The sequence below is a fragment of the Ursus arctos genome, unplaced genomic scaffold, assembly GCF_023065955.2.
Source record: "Ursus arctos isolate Adak ecotype North America unplaced genomic scaffold, UrsArc2.0 scaffold_26, whole genome shotgun sequence".
Lineage (NCBI taxonomy): Eukaryota > Metazoa > Chordata > Mammalia > Carnivora > Ursidae > Ursus > Ursus arctos.
The window spans coordinates 31,228,113-31,244,398 of NW_026622941.1; the positions used below are offsets into that span (position 1 = coordinate 31,228,113).

The following is a 16,286-nucleotide window of genomic DNA, read 5'->3' on the forward strand; positions in this document are numbered from 1 at the left end:
TTTAGGGGTGTTGAGACCTATCCAGGGAAGCAGAAAGAGGAAGGATGTACATTTGTGATCACAGAGATAGAACCATGTAGCAGTTAGAGAGGTGGTCCAGTTAGACGGTTAATGGGATATCTAATTTCTGTTGAGTCAGTGAGTTAGAAGAAATGTTTCTGAAACTTTTATAATCAGCATGCTGGGGCGCCTGGGTGGTTCAGTTGGTTAAACGTCTGATTCTTGGTTTTGGCTGGGGTCATGATCTCAGGGTCATGGGATCAAGCCCTGCTTCAGGCTCTACACTCAGCACGGAGTCTGCTTGAGATTCTCTCTCTCCCTCTTCCTCTACTCCTCCCTACCACGCTCTCTCTCTAAAATAAATAAATAAATCTTAAATAAAAAGTTATATAATACGTATCCTGATGGTAAGAATTAAACCAGAGTATTACTTCTCAACTTAACTCTGGAAAGGAGGAGATTAAGCAGATGAAGCAAATACTATGAAATCTCCAAGGTGCTCAATTTTTCTTTCAGCAGAAAAGAAAAAAAACTGCATTTTATAGTTTTACCTAGCAGTGTTGGCTTAATATATAAGAAAATGAAGGAAAGAGTGCACTTCTTTTTATATTTCTCCCTCAGTGATTTCATACATCCTCATTAAATCATTTTAATTCTCTCATTCATATATTTGTTCTTTAGCTCTATTTTTATTCATTTGTTCAGTCATTTGTTAATGCAGTTATTAAATACTTTAAAAGTAGCTGCCATTTATTGTTCTGGGTGCTATGAATATTGCAGCAAATAGCATAAGCAAAATTCCTGGTCCACAAAGTTTACAGTTAGGAGGGCAGGAGTCATAGGCAGAAAGAATCAGTTAACAAATAAGTGAATAAGAGAAATGGAGAAATCAGCTATATAAATAATACAGACCAATGTGATCCAGAGGGACTGGTTGAGGGCTATTTTAAGTTTTTAATTTAAATTGAAGTAATTAACATATAGTGTATTATTATTTCAGAGGTAGAGTTCAGTGATTTATCAGTCTTATATAACACCCAGTGCTCATTATATCATGTGCCCTCCTTAATGTCCATCACCCAATTACTCCATCCCCCCACCCCACTCCCCTCCAGCAACCCTCAGTTTGTTTCCTATGATTAAGAGTCTCTTATGGTTTGTCTCTCTCTCTGATTTTGTCTTGTTTCATTTTTCCCTCCCTTTCCCTATGATCCTGTTTTGTTTCTTAAATTGAAAACAGGAGTGAAATCACATGATAATTGTCTTTCTCTGATTGACTTATTTCACTTAGCATAATACCCTCTAGTTCCATACATGTCATTGCAAATGGTAAGATTGCTTTTTTTGATGGCTGAGTAATATTCCATTGTATATATATACCACAGCTTCTTTATCCATTCATCTGCTGATGGACATAAGGGCTATTTCCACAGTTTGGCTATTGTGGACATTGCTGGTATGAACATTGGTTTCCAGGTGTCCCTTCAGATCACTACATTTATATCTTTGGGTAAAGACCCAGTAGTGCAATTGCTGGGCCGTAGGATAGCTCTATTTTTAACTTTTTGCAGAACCTCCATACTGTTTTCCGGAGTGGCTGTACCAGCTTGCATTCCCAGCAACAGTGTAAGAGGGTTCCCCTTTCTCTGTATCCTTGCCAACATCTGTTGTTTCCTGACTTGTTGATTTTAGCCATTCTGAATGGTGTGAGGTGGTATCTCATTGTGGTTTTGATTTGTATTTCCCTGATGCTGAGTGATATTGAGCATTTTTTCATGTGTCTGAAGTGGTCTCTTTCAAAGTATAAAAAAGGAAAAAGTTTTGGGGCACATGGCTGCCTTGGTGGGTAGAGCTCAACTCTTGATCTCAAGGTCATGAGTTCAAGACCCACATTGGGCATGGAGCCTACTTAATTTAAAAAAAAGAAAAAAGAAAGAAGAAAAAGTTTTATATAGCTGGAAAGAATTCAAGACATCCTGAAGTCTTGATTGAGTTGATAGATGAAAATGGTGGAGTAAGGACATTTATGACTGAGAAAATAAATGAATAAGAGAGAAAGTAAAAGGGAACACTTGCCATGTCCAGCCAAGGTTAACGAGGAACAGAGGGATGGAGGGGGGATAAGGGGAGACAGCTTTTTGGAAGCAAGGAAACAGATTAAGGCCAGATCATGGAGGGCCTTGAACATTGTGAAACAAGTTTTAATTAAAAAAAAAAATTATTCAGGGGCACCTGGGTGGCTCAGTCGTTAAGTGTCTGCCTTCGGCTCAGGGCATGATCCCGGGGTTCTGGGATCGAGCCCCATGTCGGGCTCTTCCTCTGGGAGCCTGCTTCTTCCTCTCCCACTACCCCTGCTTGTGTTCCCTCTCTCGCTAGCTGTCTCTCTCTCTCTCTCAAATAAATAAATAAAATCTTAAAAAAAAAAGAATTAAAAAAAAATTATTCAAGCAAAGGAGTAGACATTTCTCCAAAGAAGATATACAAATGGGCAAGAAATATATGAAAAGATGCTCAGCATCACTAATCATCAGAAATGCTAATCAAAACCAAAATGAGATATCACCTCACACCCATTAAATGGCTACTATTAAAATACATCAAGTGTCGGTGAGGATGTGGAGAAATTGGAACCCTTGTGCACTGTTAGCAGGAATGTAAATTGGTACAGCCGCTATAGCAAATAGTATGAAGTTTACTCAAGAAAGTAAAAACAGCACTACCATACAATCCAGCAATACCAGTCCTGGTAGATACCAAAAGAATCAGAAGCAGGGTCTCAAAGAGATATCTGCACACCCATGTTCATAGCAGTATTGTTCACAATAGCCAAAAGGCATACACAACCCGCTCTATCAATGGAAGAACGGATAAACAAAATGTGGTATAAACATACAATGGCTTTTATTCAGCCTTAAAAAGAAGAAAATCCTGCCACATGTCAAAGTATGGATGAACTTTAAGGACATTATGCTAAATGGAATAAGCCAATCACAAAAGGACAAACTCTGTCCCGTTCCACTTGTGTGAAGTACCTCACATAGTCAAATTCATGGAAACAGAAAGTAGAATGATGATTACCAGGGGCTGGAGAGGGGGAGAAAGAGGGGTTATTGTTTCATGGGTATAGAGTTTCCGACTTATAAGATGATGCTGTTTCACAACAATGTGAACGTACTTAACATCGCTAAACTGTACACTTGAAAATGGTTAAGATGGTAAACTTTGTTTTTTATCACAGTAGAAAAAAAATTTTGTTACTTAAGTCCTCAAAATCGTTATGCTGTTTTTGTATTAAAATATTATTTTTTATTTTTTTAACTTGTAAGAGAGAGAGCAGCAGTGGGAGGGGGTGGTGGGGAGAAGCAGAGAGAGAGAGAGAGAAGCAGGCTCCCCGCTGAGCAGGGAGCCTGATGTGGGACTTTATCCTGGGACCCTGGGATCATGACCTGAGCCGAAGGTGGAGGCTTAACCGACTGAGCCACCCAGGTGCCTTTGTATTATTACATTTGTGTGTGTGCATACGTGTGTGCATGTGTGCGTATGTGTGTGTGTGTTAGGTTGCAGGAAAATATATGTATCTGCTCGGATCTACATTAACTTCTCTTATCTATATCCCACCTTTGTGGGTCTTGGAAAGTTGTTGCATGGAGCAAGAAGCTAGCCTGGACAAGGGGGCTTTGACACTTGCTTCGTCAGTGTTTATCACACTGGAATTATCAGTATCTGCATGTTGCAAAAGCTCACTTTATAGTAGCTTTCCAACAAGATAATGTCTTATTATAGGACCACTTTTACCCCATCCTTATGTGAGTCCCAAGGCACTTTTCTAGCATAAACTTTTGTACTTTTATACACTTACACAATGTTTAGGCCCAATTTATTTTTTTTCCAGATACAAATTGACTGAACTTTATTGAGACTTGTTATGTGGCCTGATAAGTGATCAAATTTTATAAATGTTCCATTTGGGATTTAAAAAAAAGTGTGTATTCTATTTTTGTATGTGTGCAACTTCATATATACATATATATTCACACTATTCACATTCGTTTTATATATATTCATTAGAATAAGCTTTTACATTTTTCAATTAGTAAGGGATTTGTAGGCCCACTAAATTAATTATTAATTAAAATTAATATTTTAATTAATTAAAAATTAATTATTAAATTTAATGTATTCAATAGATAAAAGTTAAATTATATATTTGATATATAAGGTTGCCTCCTATTTTATATGGATTAAACTAACTACAATAGGGGCGCCTGGGTGGCACAGCGGTTAAGTGTCTGCCTTCGGCTCAGGGCGTGATCCCGGCATTCAGGGATCGAGTCCCACATCAGGCTCCTCCGCTATGAGCCTGCTTCTCCCTCTCCCACTCCCCCTGCTTGTGTTCCCTCTCTCACTGGCTGTCTCTCTCTCTGTCAAATAAATAAATAAAATCTTTAAAAAAATAAAATAAAATAAACTAACTACAATAAATGATTTGGCAAGTGATTATTTAGTGTTTAATATTTCATTATTTCACTCTTGCATAATCTATATTATAGGTATTAAATCACATTAAGAACACATAAGGTGAATACTTAATCACTGTCTTCTACACTGGGTAACAGGTACTGAGCTGGAGCATATAATTCTCAGTGTGCTTAACTTTAGAACACTTGTGTATTCACTTTTATAATTACTTATTATTTATTTTAAATTTAATCTTATTTTTGCTTTTTGGAACTTTCCTGCTACAGTTATCTGTATTCTGTGTAAACACTAGAGAGATACTCTTCACTGTCCAAAACTGGTTCACTTTACATGACCTGAACTTGAGAAGCTAATGTTTCTCAGGTTTCAAGACAACATGCTAAATGTACGGCAGCACCTACTGGTGAAGGATGATACAGCCCTACAGACTGTTCTACTGGACCTTGTCGTTTAGACCAAGTTGGAGGGCATGGGGATCATGAAGCCTTTAAATGTGTAATCTAGGGAATCCTGCGGCCAGAAAATGCTTATTGTTTAATGTTGCAACAGAGTGGTCATAAGCAGGAAATACAAGAGTTGAGAAGATATTATAAAACAAATATGCCATTTAGATGGGACCACAACATCTAACGGGCATACAGTTGTTTAGTGTTGGTGTACTAAAATGTTTCATGAGGACTGAGACCAGGTCTGTGCTGTTCGCTTAGAATCCCTAGCACAATCAATGGTACCTTGAATATGTCAATAAATATTTACCGAATGAATGAATGAATGTTAACCAGTTTGGACATTTCTTCCTCAAAACATTTGAAAATTTGCCTTTTGTTCTCCTTCTCCCAGATGACTGCATCCAACATTTATAATAAAAACAATGAAAATATAACTTATGTGACAAGTTTCCTTTTTAGATGAAAAAAATGCATGTTTGGTTAACTAGAAACCTTGAGCCAGTGAAAAATATACTTATACTTTTGAGTTTAAAACAGTTAAAATGAAAATTGACCTAAACTAATTGAAAGGAAAGTGATGGGGAGTTACATAGGCTTTGTAATCAAATATTGCTAGGTTCAAATTTCAGCTCTATAGCTTAGTAGCTGTATGAGGTTGGATGAATTACTAACCTTTCTGTCCTCACTTTTCCTCTTTCATTAAACTACAGTTTCATGAAGATGTAATGAATCAAGTATATGCAATGCTTTGTGCCTTCTTGATAAATAATAAATAGTAGCGATTGACTTTTTCTTCTGAGGGTACTCATTTTCCTAATTTTCAGTGGATGGTAAGCTTCTTTGGACAGGGACCATATTTTATTTATTCCTAGAACCTAACACAGTGCCTGGCATAGGCTAGTACTTAATAAGTAAGTGTGTGCTGAATTAATAAAGAAAATAAATATTTAAGCAACTATTGGGGGACTATTGTTCATAGTACTTCATAAGGTTGTACATCATACAACTTGTAAATGAGGTGTGTATGTAGACATGTACCAGCAGTCATTTAAAATATAGAAATAGGGCATTTTCTACCCCTGGAATAATTTGTCATTCCTTTGGTTAATCAAATGTTTTTGATGATGATTAAGGAATTCACAAGGAATGTTGAGTTCAACTGCTCTTTGGACAGAGATTATACTCTAGAATATTCACACATAGCCACATTCTAGCTTAGCTACATAGTGACTTTTACCCCTTAAGGACATTTTTCTCACTTGCTTTCATCAACACAAGCCCTGTGTGTAGTGTAGATCAGTGGTTTTAGAAATTTTACAATAAAGACTGTAAAGCAGTTTAGTACTTGGTAATCAGGAAAGGCACCAACAATGGAAGAAGGGATTTGCTTTTAATAAAAATATTTTATGCATCCATCTGAAAGTTCTCATGTGACAAACATGACAAGTACAACTCTAAAACATATTTGACATACCTAAAGATATATCAGCAGAAATGTCAATACCCTGGGTTATATGAAAGTACTTTCCTTTTTTAAATGAGAATACTATTTGCCCATAAAGTAATTCTATCAAAGGCATCTCTTTTAATCAATGATTTAATAATCATTACCATTTTCTGCACATCTCAGAAGTGTATAACATTCTCCGGATCTAGGTTCCAGTGTGTAACAAATTTTTCTAAGCTTATGGAATCAAAAAATTATCCCAAACAGATTTTAATAGGCTAAGCCTATTGCCAAATATGAAATTATTCTTGGGCCCAAAGTCTCAAATAAAAAAAACTAACATATTCATTTATACCTTTACTGGCAGAGTAAAATTTGACACAAAACTCAAATTACTGTCGAGGGAAAACCATTCCTATTGTAAACAAATGTAAACTTACATTGAATATCAGGATATATCATTTTCCTCGAGATTCCAGGAAAGGGATTTTTTTAAAAAGATTTAATTTATTTATTTGAGAGAGAGAGAGAGCGTGAGAGAGAGAGATCACGAATGGGGAGAGGGATTGAGAGAGAAGCAGACTCCCCACGGAGCAGGGAGCCCAATGTGGGACTCGATCCCAGGACCCTAGGATCATGACCTGAGCTGAAGGCAGATGCTTAACTGACTGAGCCACCCAGGTGCCCCTGGAGAGGGATTTTTTAAAACATTATCGTGTTCACAAGAGCGCACACTATTTTAGACTCATGCTTGGCCTAACACTACATGTTGGAGAAATAAAATGCAACATTTTCACAGAATGCAACTTATTTTCCAAGTTCAAAGTTAGCCAGAAAGTGCCCATTTACAAATCTAAGCTCCATAAACTTACAGCTTTCTTTGACAAAACACCAAAAAATTCCAGAAGTCAAAAGTTTGGGCAAATAGATAACATGGTAAAAGTACTTTGAAAATTGAAATATTTTCTTTTTCCTTCCCTCATGTACCCTTTGCTGTATCCAAAGATGGCTCTTTAGTTTCTCAATCTTGTTCATGTTTTTCATAAAATATAACTATAAGGATAATAAAATATGGTATACTCATTGGACCATTTTGGAAATAGTTACATGGTACATCAATACAAATTCAAATCACAGATTTTTTTCTCCTCCAAGTTAGAGGATACTGGTCCTTGATGAAAATTCAGAAAATAGGCACAAAAAAGCTCGTGTAAAACATGTTTTTCTTCGAACTGTAACATTTAAATTACAGTATGTACAGTTTTAGTACAGAATTTTAAACATCCTCGAGTCCTGTACATTATAAATAATGAATCTTATTTACTTCCGCTCATTGCTAGGATATACCAAATAAGGGCTAATTACAAATCTAATATTTGTTTTGGCATTCATTTCTAGGTTTCAAAACAAAATATATTTGGTCCTAAATGCTTTATTTTTCAAATTGTGAAAATGAAGGCATGGAAATTATGCACATGTTTCAAATGAGGACTTTTCATTTTCTTCTTGTACCTTTAAAAGTTAACTTAAGACACTTGCCTCAGATTGTTCCCTACAGCAGCATAAACTGAATAACGGCTAATATAGAAGTTAAGATTAATGGATGATCATTATCAAGCTTAAGTTTTGGCTCCATGCATTTTTTTAAACCTTTGCCACCTGCCTCAATTTTCTAATAGGAAGTAGCAGTAACTGGCAAAAGAATACAAGAACCTAGAGATACTAACAGAAAAACCTAGACAGATGTACTGATTATGATTTTATACCACATTCCTTCATGTAAGATGGTTACATTTACCAGTAACTGAAGATGTCTTAATTAGCATGGCAGAATTGAAAATGTGAAAATGTCATGCTGTTCTACTACAGTCATCGTGAATGAGTTCAGGTACTCTACCACATGAAGAAGTCAGAATCACTGACTTAGCATCCTTTTATGGTTGTGTCTAAACATGTAAATAAAATCCCAAACCACTAACAACCGATCATTCTTATTTTTCCTGGCCTATCCACATGGTGGCCTTGGCAGTGGGAGATTAAAATGCCAGTTCTGGCTTGTCTACTTCCAACATCAGGGCACATGAATAGATAAGATTTCTTTTATATGGGCTACTGCATGCAGATTCTTTTTCATTATGTCCAATAAATATGAAATTTACCTATAACACAATGAATTTCCCTTCTGATTGCTGGCTGTAGAGGTACCTTAATATTGAGTATGAGTGCATAGTTCCTGAAAAATTTGCTAACTTTCTTGGCTCATCTGAAACCACAAACCAATGATCTTTCCACTTTGTATTCAATTTCCACATCTTGTAAACAATAACAAATAATAATATCACTAACATTACCATATTCATTTCCTTTTCAACAGTTAGATTTCAAGGATGATAGTGGAAAGTGGAAATAGTACTGAATCAAGGAATCAGCAGAACTTCATTTGATCCTTGGATCTGTCCCTAAATAAATTGCATAATTAAGGCAAGTCTGAGTGTCAGTTTTCTCAAAAGCGAACAAGGTAAGTAATAGTTGCCTCCAAAGATTGCCACAAGAATTAAAATGAAATGATATAAATGAGGATTGTAAATTATAAAGTGCTATTTCATTGCACATTATTACTACTGTGATTTTGAGGATCCCTATATTCTATTATAGCACTGCTATTTAAAAATGTGGTGGACTCCTCCTTTGAGCACAAAAACAGGCTGAGTATTTCTAGACAGAAGTTGCCGTAGATCACGCTGCCAAGCAAAGTAACAGGCTGAGACATACATTGTTTGGATACTCCTTTTCTGTATTGGCAATTCTCTTCTGAAAATGAGCAAGTTTATTAACAAATATGTAAGATTCTCATTAAAACTAATTTGCTATGTGCCCATAGTAAGATGCTCAAAATCTAAAATTTTAAAATATGGCATTTTATACATGTATAGCCATGCTTCTTTCTTTCAACCACTGCCATTAAAATAATTTTTTTCATATTGAAATTATTTATCAAACTGTCAGCTATTTTGTGTACAGGGTTTAGTTGACCACGAGTAATGATGCACATGAATTCTACTTATTAAACCTAATAACCATAAATGGACTGAAATGTTACTCAAACTTCTAGTTTTATGCACCTGGTTTCAAACCACATGCTGTTCTTAAGTTGTTCCATTTTCAAGATGTCTCCCATGTTTGTTAAGAACTTCAGACATGTCACATACACATAGTAAATCTGGTATTCTTCATAAATTCACCTAGAAAATCCTGTTTGACAGGTGAATTAAGCTTTCATTAGGAATTAGTATAAACCAAAAGGACCAATCTCACATAATGTGTTTGTTTATTTTCTTCTGAAAAGTCAGATCATATATTTCCTTGATGCTAAAATTTTATAAAACATTTCTTACTTTCTTTTTTTCTCTGTGCTTTGCTTGAACACAATGCATGCACTGTAACAGACTCTGAGTTTTTACCTAAAAATTAACTTTTAAACATGTCAAAACAAATTAGGATGTCTCATCTTCATTTTTTATTGTTTTCAGCACTGAGTCTTCTCCCAGAATTTTACATAGTTCATTGAGTCTCTGCTGCATTTTGGGAATTCCAGCTAGCTGAGATTCTAGCTTTTGTTTTTCTTCACTCAGTGTTAAACGGATAGCAGTATCCAGTTGTTCAAAGCGCCAACCTCCTTCACCATCAAACTGTAATAAATGAGTGTGGTATTTCCTGCATAATTGAAATGAAATAATATTATTAGCAATAATCATGAAAAGCCATTTTAGGTTTATCATTCCAGTTGATATTCAAAGGCAAATTTTAAGTAAGGGGCCTATTTTACATTTGATTTTCAAGAACCTTCAAGAGGTTGAGTATTGATTTTTTTTTAACTCCAAAAGTCTTCGATCTCTTGGAAATCCTATTGCTTATATTAAGTTTCTTTTATATTCTGAATATATATGAATTACTAAGGAAGTCATGCTGTTTGTATCTATTTAATTTATCTTCAAACCCAGTATGACTCCTGAATAAATATCAAAGCTTAGTTAGAATGGGAATAAGGAAAGGAAGCTGAGGAAAGAAAGTAAAAATTTTAAAGGTTACACAGGAAAAAAAAAAAACTAAGAAAAATAAAGGATATACAAAGGGTGCCTGGGTGGCTCAGTCAGTTGAGCACTGGACTCTTGATCTAAGCTTGGGTCTTGATCTCGGGGTTGTGGGTACCATGCTGGGTGTGGAACATATTAAAAAAGAAAAAAAAGTTTTAAAACACTTTTTAAAAATGAATTCTTTGATAAAAATCTTTTAAAGATATTTCCATGCCTCCATATAATTTGATCTCCTTTCTCAAGTCTCTGGTTCATAATTAGAAACTTCAGAGAGGGAAAGAGATTATTTTATTGATGAGACAGGAGACAATCCATCTTGTCCTAAAGAGAGGCCAAAGTCACTCTGGTTTCTGGGATTTGTGGGCGATATGTGGAGACAGTAATGCTAGCAGAGTTGACCTTGCATGGCTGAGCCCCTCCATTTTGTCACTATGCTGAAGTGAACCATGTTCCTACATGTCCCCAGTCTTCCTGTCTTTTCCTATAGTTCTTCTTGCTTCTTGATCCCTTTTAAGCTCTCACCTGTCATTATTTACTATGATCAATGAGCTTATTTTAAGTAGCTTTACTTCCTTTTTTAAACTTGGGATGTAATTCACATACCATAAACTCATTCTTTTAAGTGTAAAACTCAGTGACTTTTAGTTGATTCACAATCTCATGTAACCATCACTACTATCCAATTCCAGAATATTTTCTTTATCCCCAAAAGAAACACCATACCTATTAGCAGTCCCTCCCCCCACCCCCTTCTGCTCAGTCCCTGCCAATCATCAGTCTCCTTTCTGTCTCTCTGGATTTGTCTATTCTAGACATGTTATATATATATATATAATCATATAATATATATAATCATATAATCATATATATATAATCATATAATATGTGGCTTTTTGTGACTACTTTCACTTAAAATGATTTCAAAGTTCATCTAGTTGTAGCATGTATTTGTACTTCCTTCACTTTTATGCATGAATAATATTCCACTGCATGATTTTGCACACTTTGTTTATCTATTCATCAACTGAAGAACCTCTGGTTTCATCTCATTTTGATTGGATGGATCATGCTATAAGAGGGGGAAACTAACCTGTGTTAAACTGTATCTAAAAGAGTAAAAGTCACTCTCAAGCTGAAGGTTGAAAGTTCATGTGCTTGATAACATATGACAGAGATTAATGATCTTGTTTTTAATATTCTTGGGCTTTCCTAATGTTGCAGTACAACTGGGGGCAGTTTTAGAATAGTTCTGATCTTGGGCAACCTCTATCTTCAGTGTCTAATGAAGGTTTGACTCGTCACTCCAGTCCCACAACATTATTTGATTTCTACATGGGAGGAAGAATATGTATGGGTGTTTCATGACCTGGGATTCAAAGGTATGTCTATATAATGGGCTAAAATAATATTTCAGGGTTTGCCTTAGAGGATTTTAAAGGAAACTACTATATTAACTGAGGCTCATTGGAAATAATCTATAGACTTCCTGCACTAATAGGATCAAGCATAGGAAAGTGGTAGGTACAAAGCTATAATTCTATCCAGGATTAATAATTTAATCAGCTTCTATAATTTTGGAGCTCTTTGTATACTGATATTGATTTTAATCTTTATAATCAACAATTATCCCTTTGCTGTCATGGGGAAAATATAATACATTTTTTTCTGTGTCCTGAAATCTTTTCAGGGAAAATAAGAATTTCATCTAAGGAGAAAGCCTAATCAGAAATTATAGATTTCTTCAACCTATAATGTCTAAATTAATTCATAATGCAGAAGTAACATGATTTTTAGTTTTATGGGAAAATGTGGTATGAATAGCTGCAAATAAAAACACATTTTTCTTGTTAAAAGGCATAGAATTACAGATTTTTTTATTTGCTTTAAAAATTACTTGTCCTCTATACACCTATTAGAATGGCCAAAAATCCAGTACGCTGATAACACCAAATGCCAACAAGGCTGTGGAGCAACAGAAACTCTTACTCATTGCTGGTGGGAATGCAAAATGATACAGGCACTCGGGTAGACAATTTTGCAGTTTCTTACAAAACTAAACATACTCTTACCATATGATCCAGCAATTGCACTCCTTGATATTTACCCAAAGGAGTTGAGAAAACTTGTGTCTACCAAAACACCTTTATATGAATGTTTCTAGTGGGTTCATTTATAATTGCCCAAACTGGAAGAAACCAAGATGTCCTTCAGTAGGTGAATGGATAAATAAACTGTCTACATCTAAACAATGGAATATTATTCAGTGCTAAAAAGAAATGAGCTATTAAGCCATGAAAAGACATGGAGAAAATTTAAATGAATATTACTAAGTGAAGAAGCCAAACTGAAAAGGCTAGATACTGTATGAGTCCAGCTATATGACATTCTGAAAAAGACATTAAAGATAGTGGTTTCTAGGGCTTGAGGGAAGAGAGGAATGAATAGGAAGAGCATGGAGAATTTTTAGAACAGTAAAAATATTCTGTACAATGCTGTAATGATGGATATATGCAACTATAAATTTGTCCAAACCCATAGATTGTACACTGCCAAGAGTGAACCCTAATGTAAATTATGGACTTTGGGTCATAATGATGGGTCAATGTAGATTTATCAATTGTAACAAATGTACCACTCTAGTGGAGGATGTTGATAATACGGCTATGCATGTGTTGGGGCAGATCATATGGGATATTTCTGTTCCTTCCTCTCAATATTTCTGTGACTGTAAAACTACTCTAAATAAAATCTTTAAAAACCCAACAACAACAAAAACCTATTTGTTCCCTCAATTGAGAGAAAAAAAATGGCTGAATATGCTTCCAATGACTCTTTAGGCTACTTGAATAAGGAACTGAATGACAGAATAGCATAATAAATCCATTGATAAGGTCAGAAAAAGCACCAGAACTAAGACATAACTCCATGTTATGCCAACATGTGATCAATTAGGAAGCATGCCTGGAAATGACAAGTCCATACCAGAAAGGGCTCAAGAGTTCTTCTGGCATGATTCTACGTCATCACCGATTCGGGGATTTATAGACAAATGTCAAGTGTCGTAAAGATCCAGTTCCTGTTGGTTTTCTCCAGGGAAAAGTCAGAGGACTCACACTCATTGCCATGTACTCATTCTGGACTAGATCCAGACTGCTTCTGGAGAGATTAGTAAGTCAGGTCTTATCACCCCAGATGCCAATTAGTTCTTAATGACAGAGAGACCAACCACAAATTTGTATAGAGAAGGTCACTTCATGAAATGTTCTATTTTCAGGTCACCTCTCTGAGGGAAAAAAAAATTATGAAAAATTTGAATGTTAAATGAAGAGTAAAAATAGATTATTATCTTCTCAATAGAAGTAGAACAGAATCAAAGAATGTTCAACAATGAAAGCCTGATCTGAATTGCATACTCAGTTAACTCATAATTTTAAAGTAAACATTCTCTATACAGTGAAAAGTCTAGAAGGGCTTCTGGGATTAACTTAAATAAAGCTTGTTACTCAGCCTAGGTTTGAAGTCATGTACATGATAACAGCTTTGGCATAGAATGGGATGAGTCACCTACTAGAGAGAGAGAGAAGTCCTTTCTGTCCCTTGGGAAATAGGAGGCTAACAGGTATAGAGTCCACTGTAGTTACTAATATACCAAAAGAGAAGATTTTGACTGATTAAACAAATATCCAAGTAGTGGAGTGTACTATGAATGAACAAGTGTTTTTATGGCTTACATATACAGAGCATTTTGAATTCCTTATAATAAGTAGAGCAGCGTACTATAGTATAGAGAGTGTGATCATGGAAGTTACTTTACTCATTTTTCTAGTTCTCAGTTTCTTCATCTGTAAAATGGGAATAATTAGACTACCTATACTCAATATAGGGTTGTTATGAGACTTAAATGAACCTGGAACAGAATAGGTGCTAAGTCTGCAATAGCAACTATTACTATGGTGATGAATCAGTAGAAAAGTAAGGAAATGGTAAAAATAGTGTTATCATTTTTTTAAAATAAGGGGAATCCCATTGAGTTTAATGAGATGTTATTTAGAAAATATTTTCATTCATTTTTCCTTAAAACAAAACCCCTCCCCCCAAAAAAGCTTTTTTTCCCTCTGTTTTTCTCCAGCTTAATCATTCGGGAGAATATTAAATTTTGGAATTTTTTTCCTGGATTTTGAAAAAAGGGCTAAAAAGATGATATAAGATTACATAATTATATTTTTCCCAGTACATGCTACGCATTATGAATATTTTCAGTTAAAAAAAATCACTGGATTTTTCTATTTCTTTTCAGAATTATTGGAATGTGATAACCATTTTCAAATACCCCATTAATCTTATAATGTTAGGTTTAGGGCATCTACACTACCAGTGTGCAATTTAACAGAAATATATGTAGAAAATAAGTGAAATATCCTATGCTCTATAAAGAAAGTTTAGGCAAAGTTATTCTCTGAGTGATACAAAGAAAAACCATCTATTGCAAATTAACATTGGAAACACTCACCATAGAGAAGGCCTGTGTGTTATAGATAGTAAGGAAATCCCAGCCCCTTTTGCAGCCTGAAATATCTTTCCTTCAACATCAATGCTGACAGCACTGGTACATTCATCCAGCAATGCATATTTTGGTCTTGAAAAAAAATAAACACAAATAAATGAATGATTTTTTCCCATTTGAATTATAAATCTTTACATGGACAATATGAGCTGCAATGTTAACTTCATTAATTTATTTTTTTAAGTACACCATATACCCAACATGGTGGCTGAACTCACAGCTCCAAGATCAGGAGTCATATGTTCTACCGACTGAGCCAGCCAAGTGCCCCGCAATGTTGACTTTTTTAAAGGAGCAAAAGAGCATATGACATTATTAAAAGTGATAAATGATAATGCAAAACAGCAGTCATCCTCCCTCTTTGGATTAGAATATTATATTCCTCTGCAATTTTAAATAGATTTCCTGATGCCTGCTCACTATACAATAAGCTTTATTGTTATGCAGATGGGTGACTCATGGGTATGAGACATAGGAAAGATGAGGCAGGTCACTGAGTGCATTTTCCCACAGAAGGCAAGTTCATTCCTGGTAACAGGTTCTGACTAATTACATGAAAAATACATTACAGTAGCTAATTATCAAACAGGCCAAAAGCCCTGTTAGCAAAGATTTATTGAGAAGATAACTTTATCAACAATGTAAGTACCAAAACATGATTAATGGAATTTCGTTGCTACAAGATTCCACAAAAATAGTATGCCTAACCTGACAAACTTAGAGTAGGCATTTAACCCGGTAACACTGAGACCATGCTTCGCAATCAAATTCTTAAGGGGAAAACAATCGGTAAATATTTTTCTGATTATACTCAGTAAGTTATTTTTCTAGCTCAATTTTTACTTTGGAAATGACTGTCTACTACTGTCAGAGGCACCTAACATTTGCTACCGTTTCCTTCTGTTTATTCTCTTCCTTTCCTCTCAAGCCACCCCCCCACCCCGCCATCTTTCTTTTTTTCCTTTCCCTGTCTTCATTCAAGCCTATCTGGACTTTAGGTACATATTTGGTACTCAGCAACATGACTTAGCTTTGCTAATGGGACCAAAGGTCAACTCATGCACTGTCATTTATTATTTATTTCAGAGCTGAAAATTAGTAAGAAGTATTTATTAGGACAATTTCCTCCATGAAGATACTCTGATCTTTAAAAATAAATGACAATGAAAATGTAAACATTAAAGCCAGTAATAATTTCTCCTTCAGCATACTTATTTAGCACTTCAAATTGTTTTTATAAGCTGGATTTGTTT

The 16,286-nt window shown here is 35.2% G+C and overlaps 1 protein-coding gene across 1 annotated transcript in view; it reads right to left on the bottom strand.

Moving 5' to 3' along the window:
- Nucleotides 1–6,299: 6,299 nt before the first annotated feature.
- The window catches only part of ABCD2 (ATP binding cassette subfamily D member 2), a 66,720-nt gene continuing 56,733 nt past the window's right edge, over nucleotides 6,300–16,286 (bottom strand). Inside the window, exons 9-10 of the mRNA XM_026502115.4 lie at nucleotides 14,980–15,105; nucleotides 6,300–10,089 (exon numbers count right to left, since the gene is read on the bottom strand). Coding sequence (XP_026357900.2) covers nucleotides 9,870–10,089; nucleotides 14,980–15,105 — 346 coding nt within the window. The 3' untranslated portion in view covers nucleotides 6,300–9,869. The remainder of the gene's footprint in view (nucleotides 10,090–14,979; nucleotides 15,106–16,286) is intronic.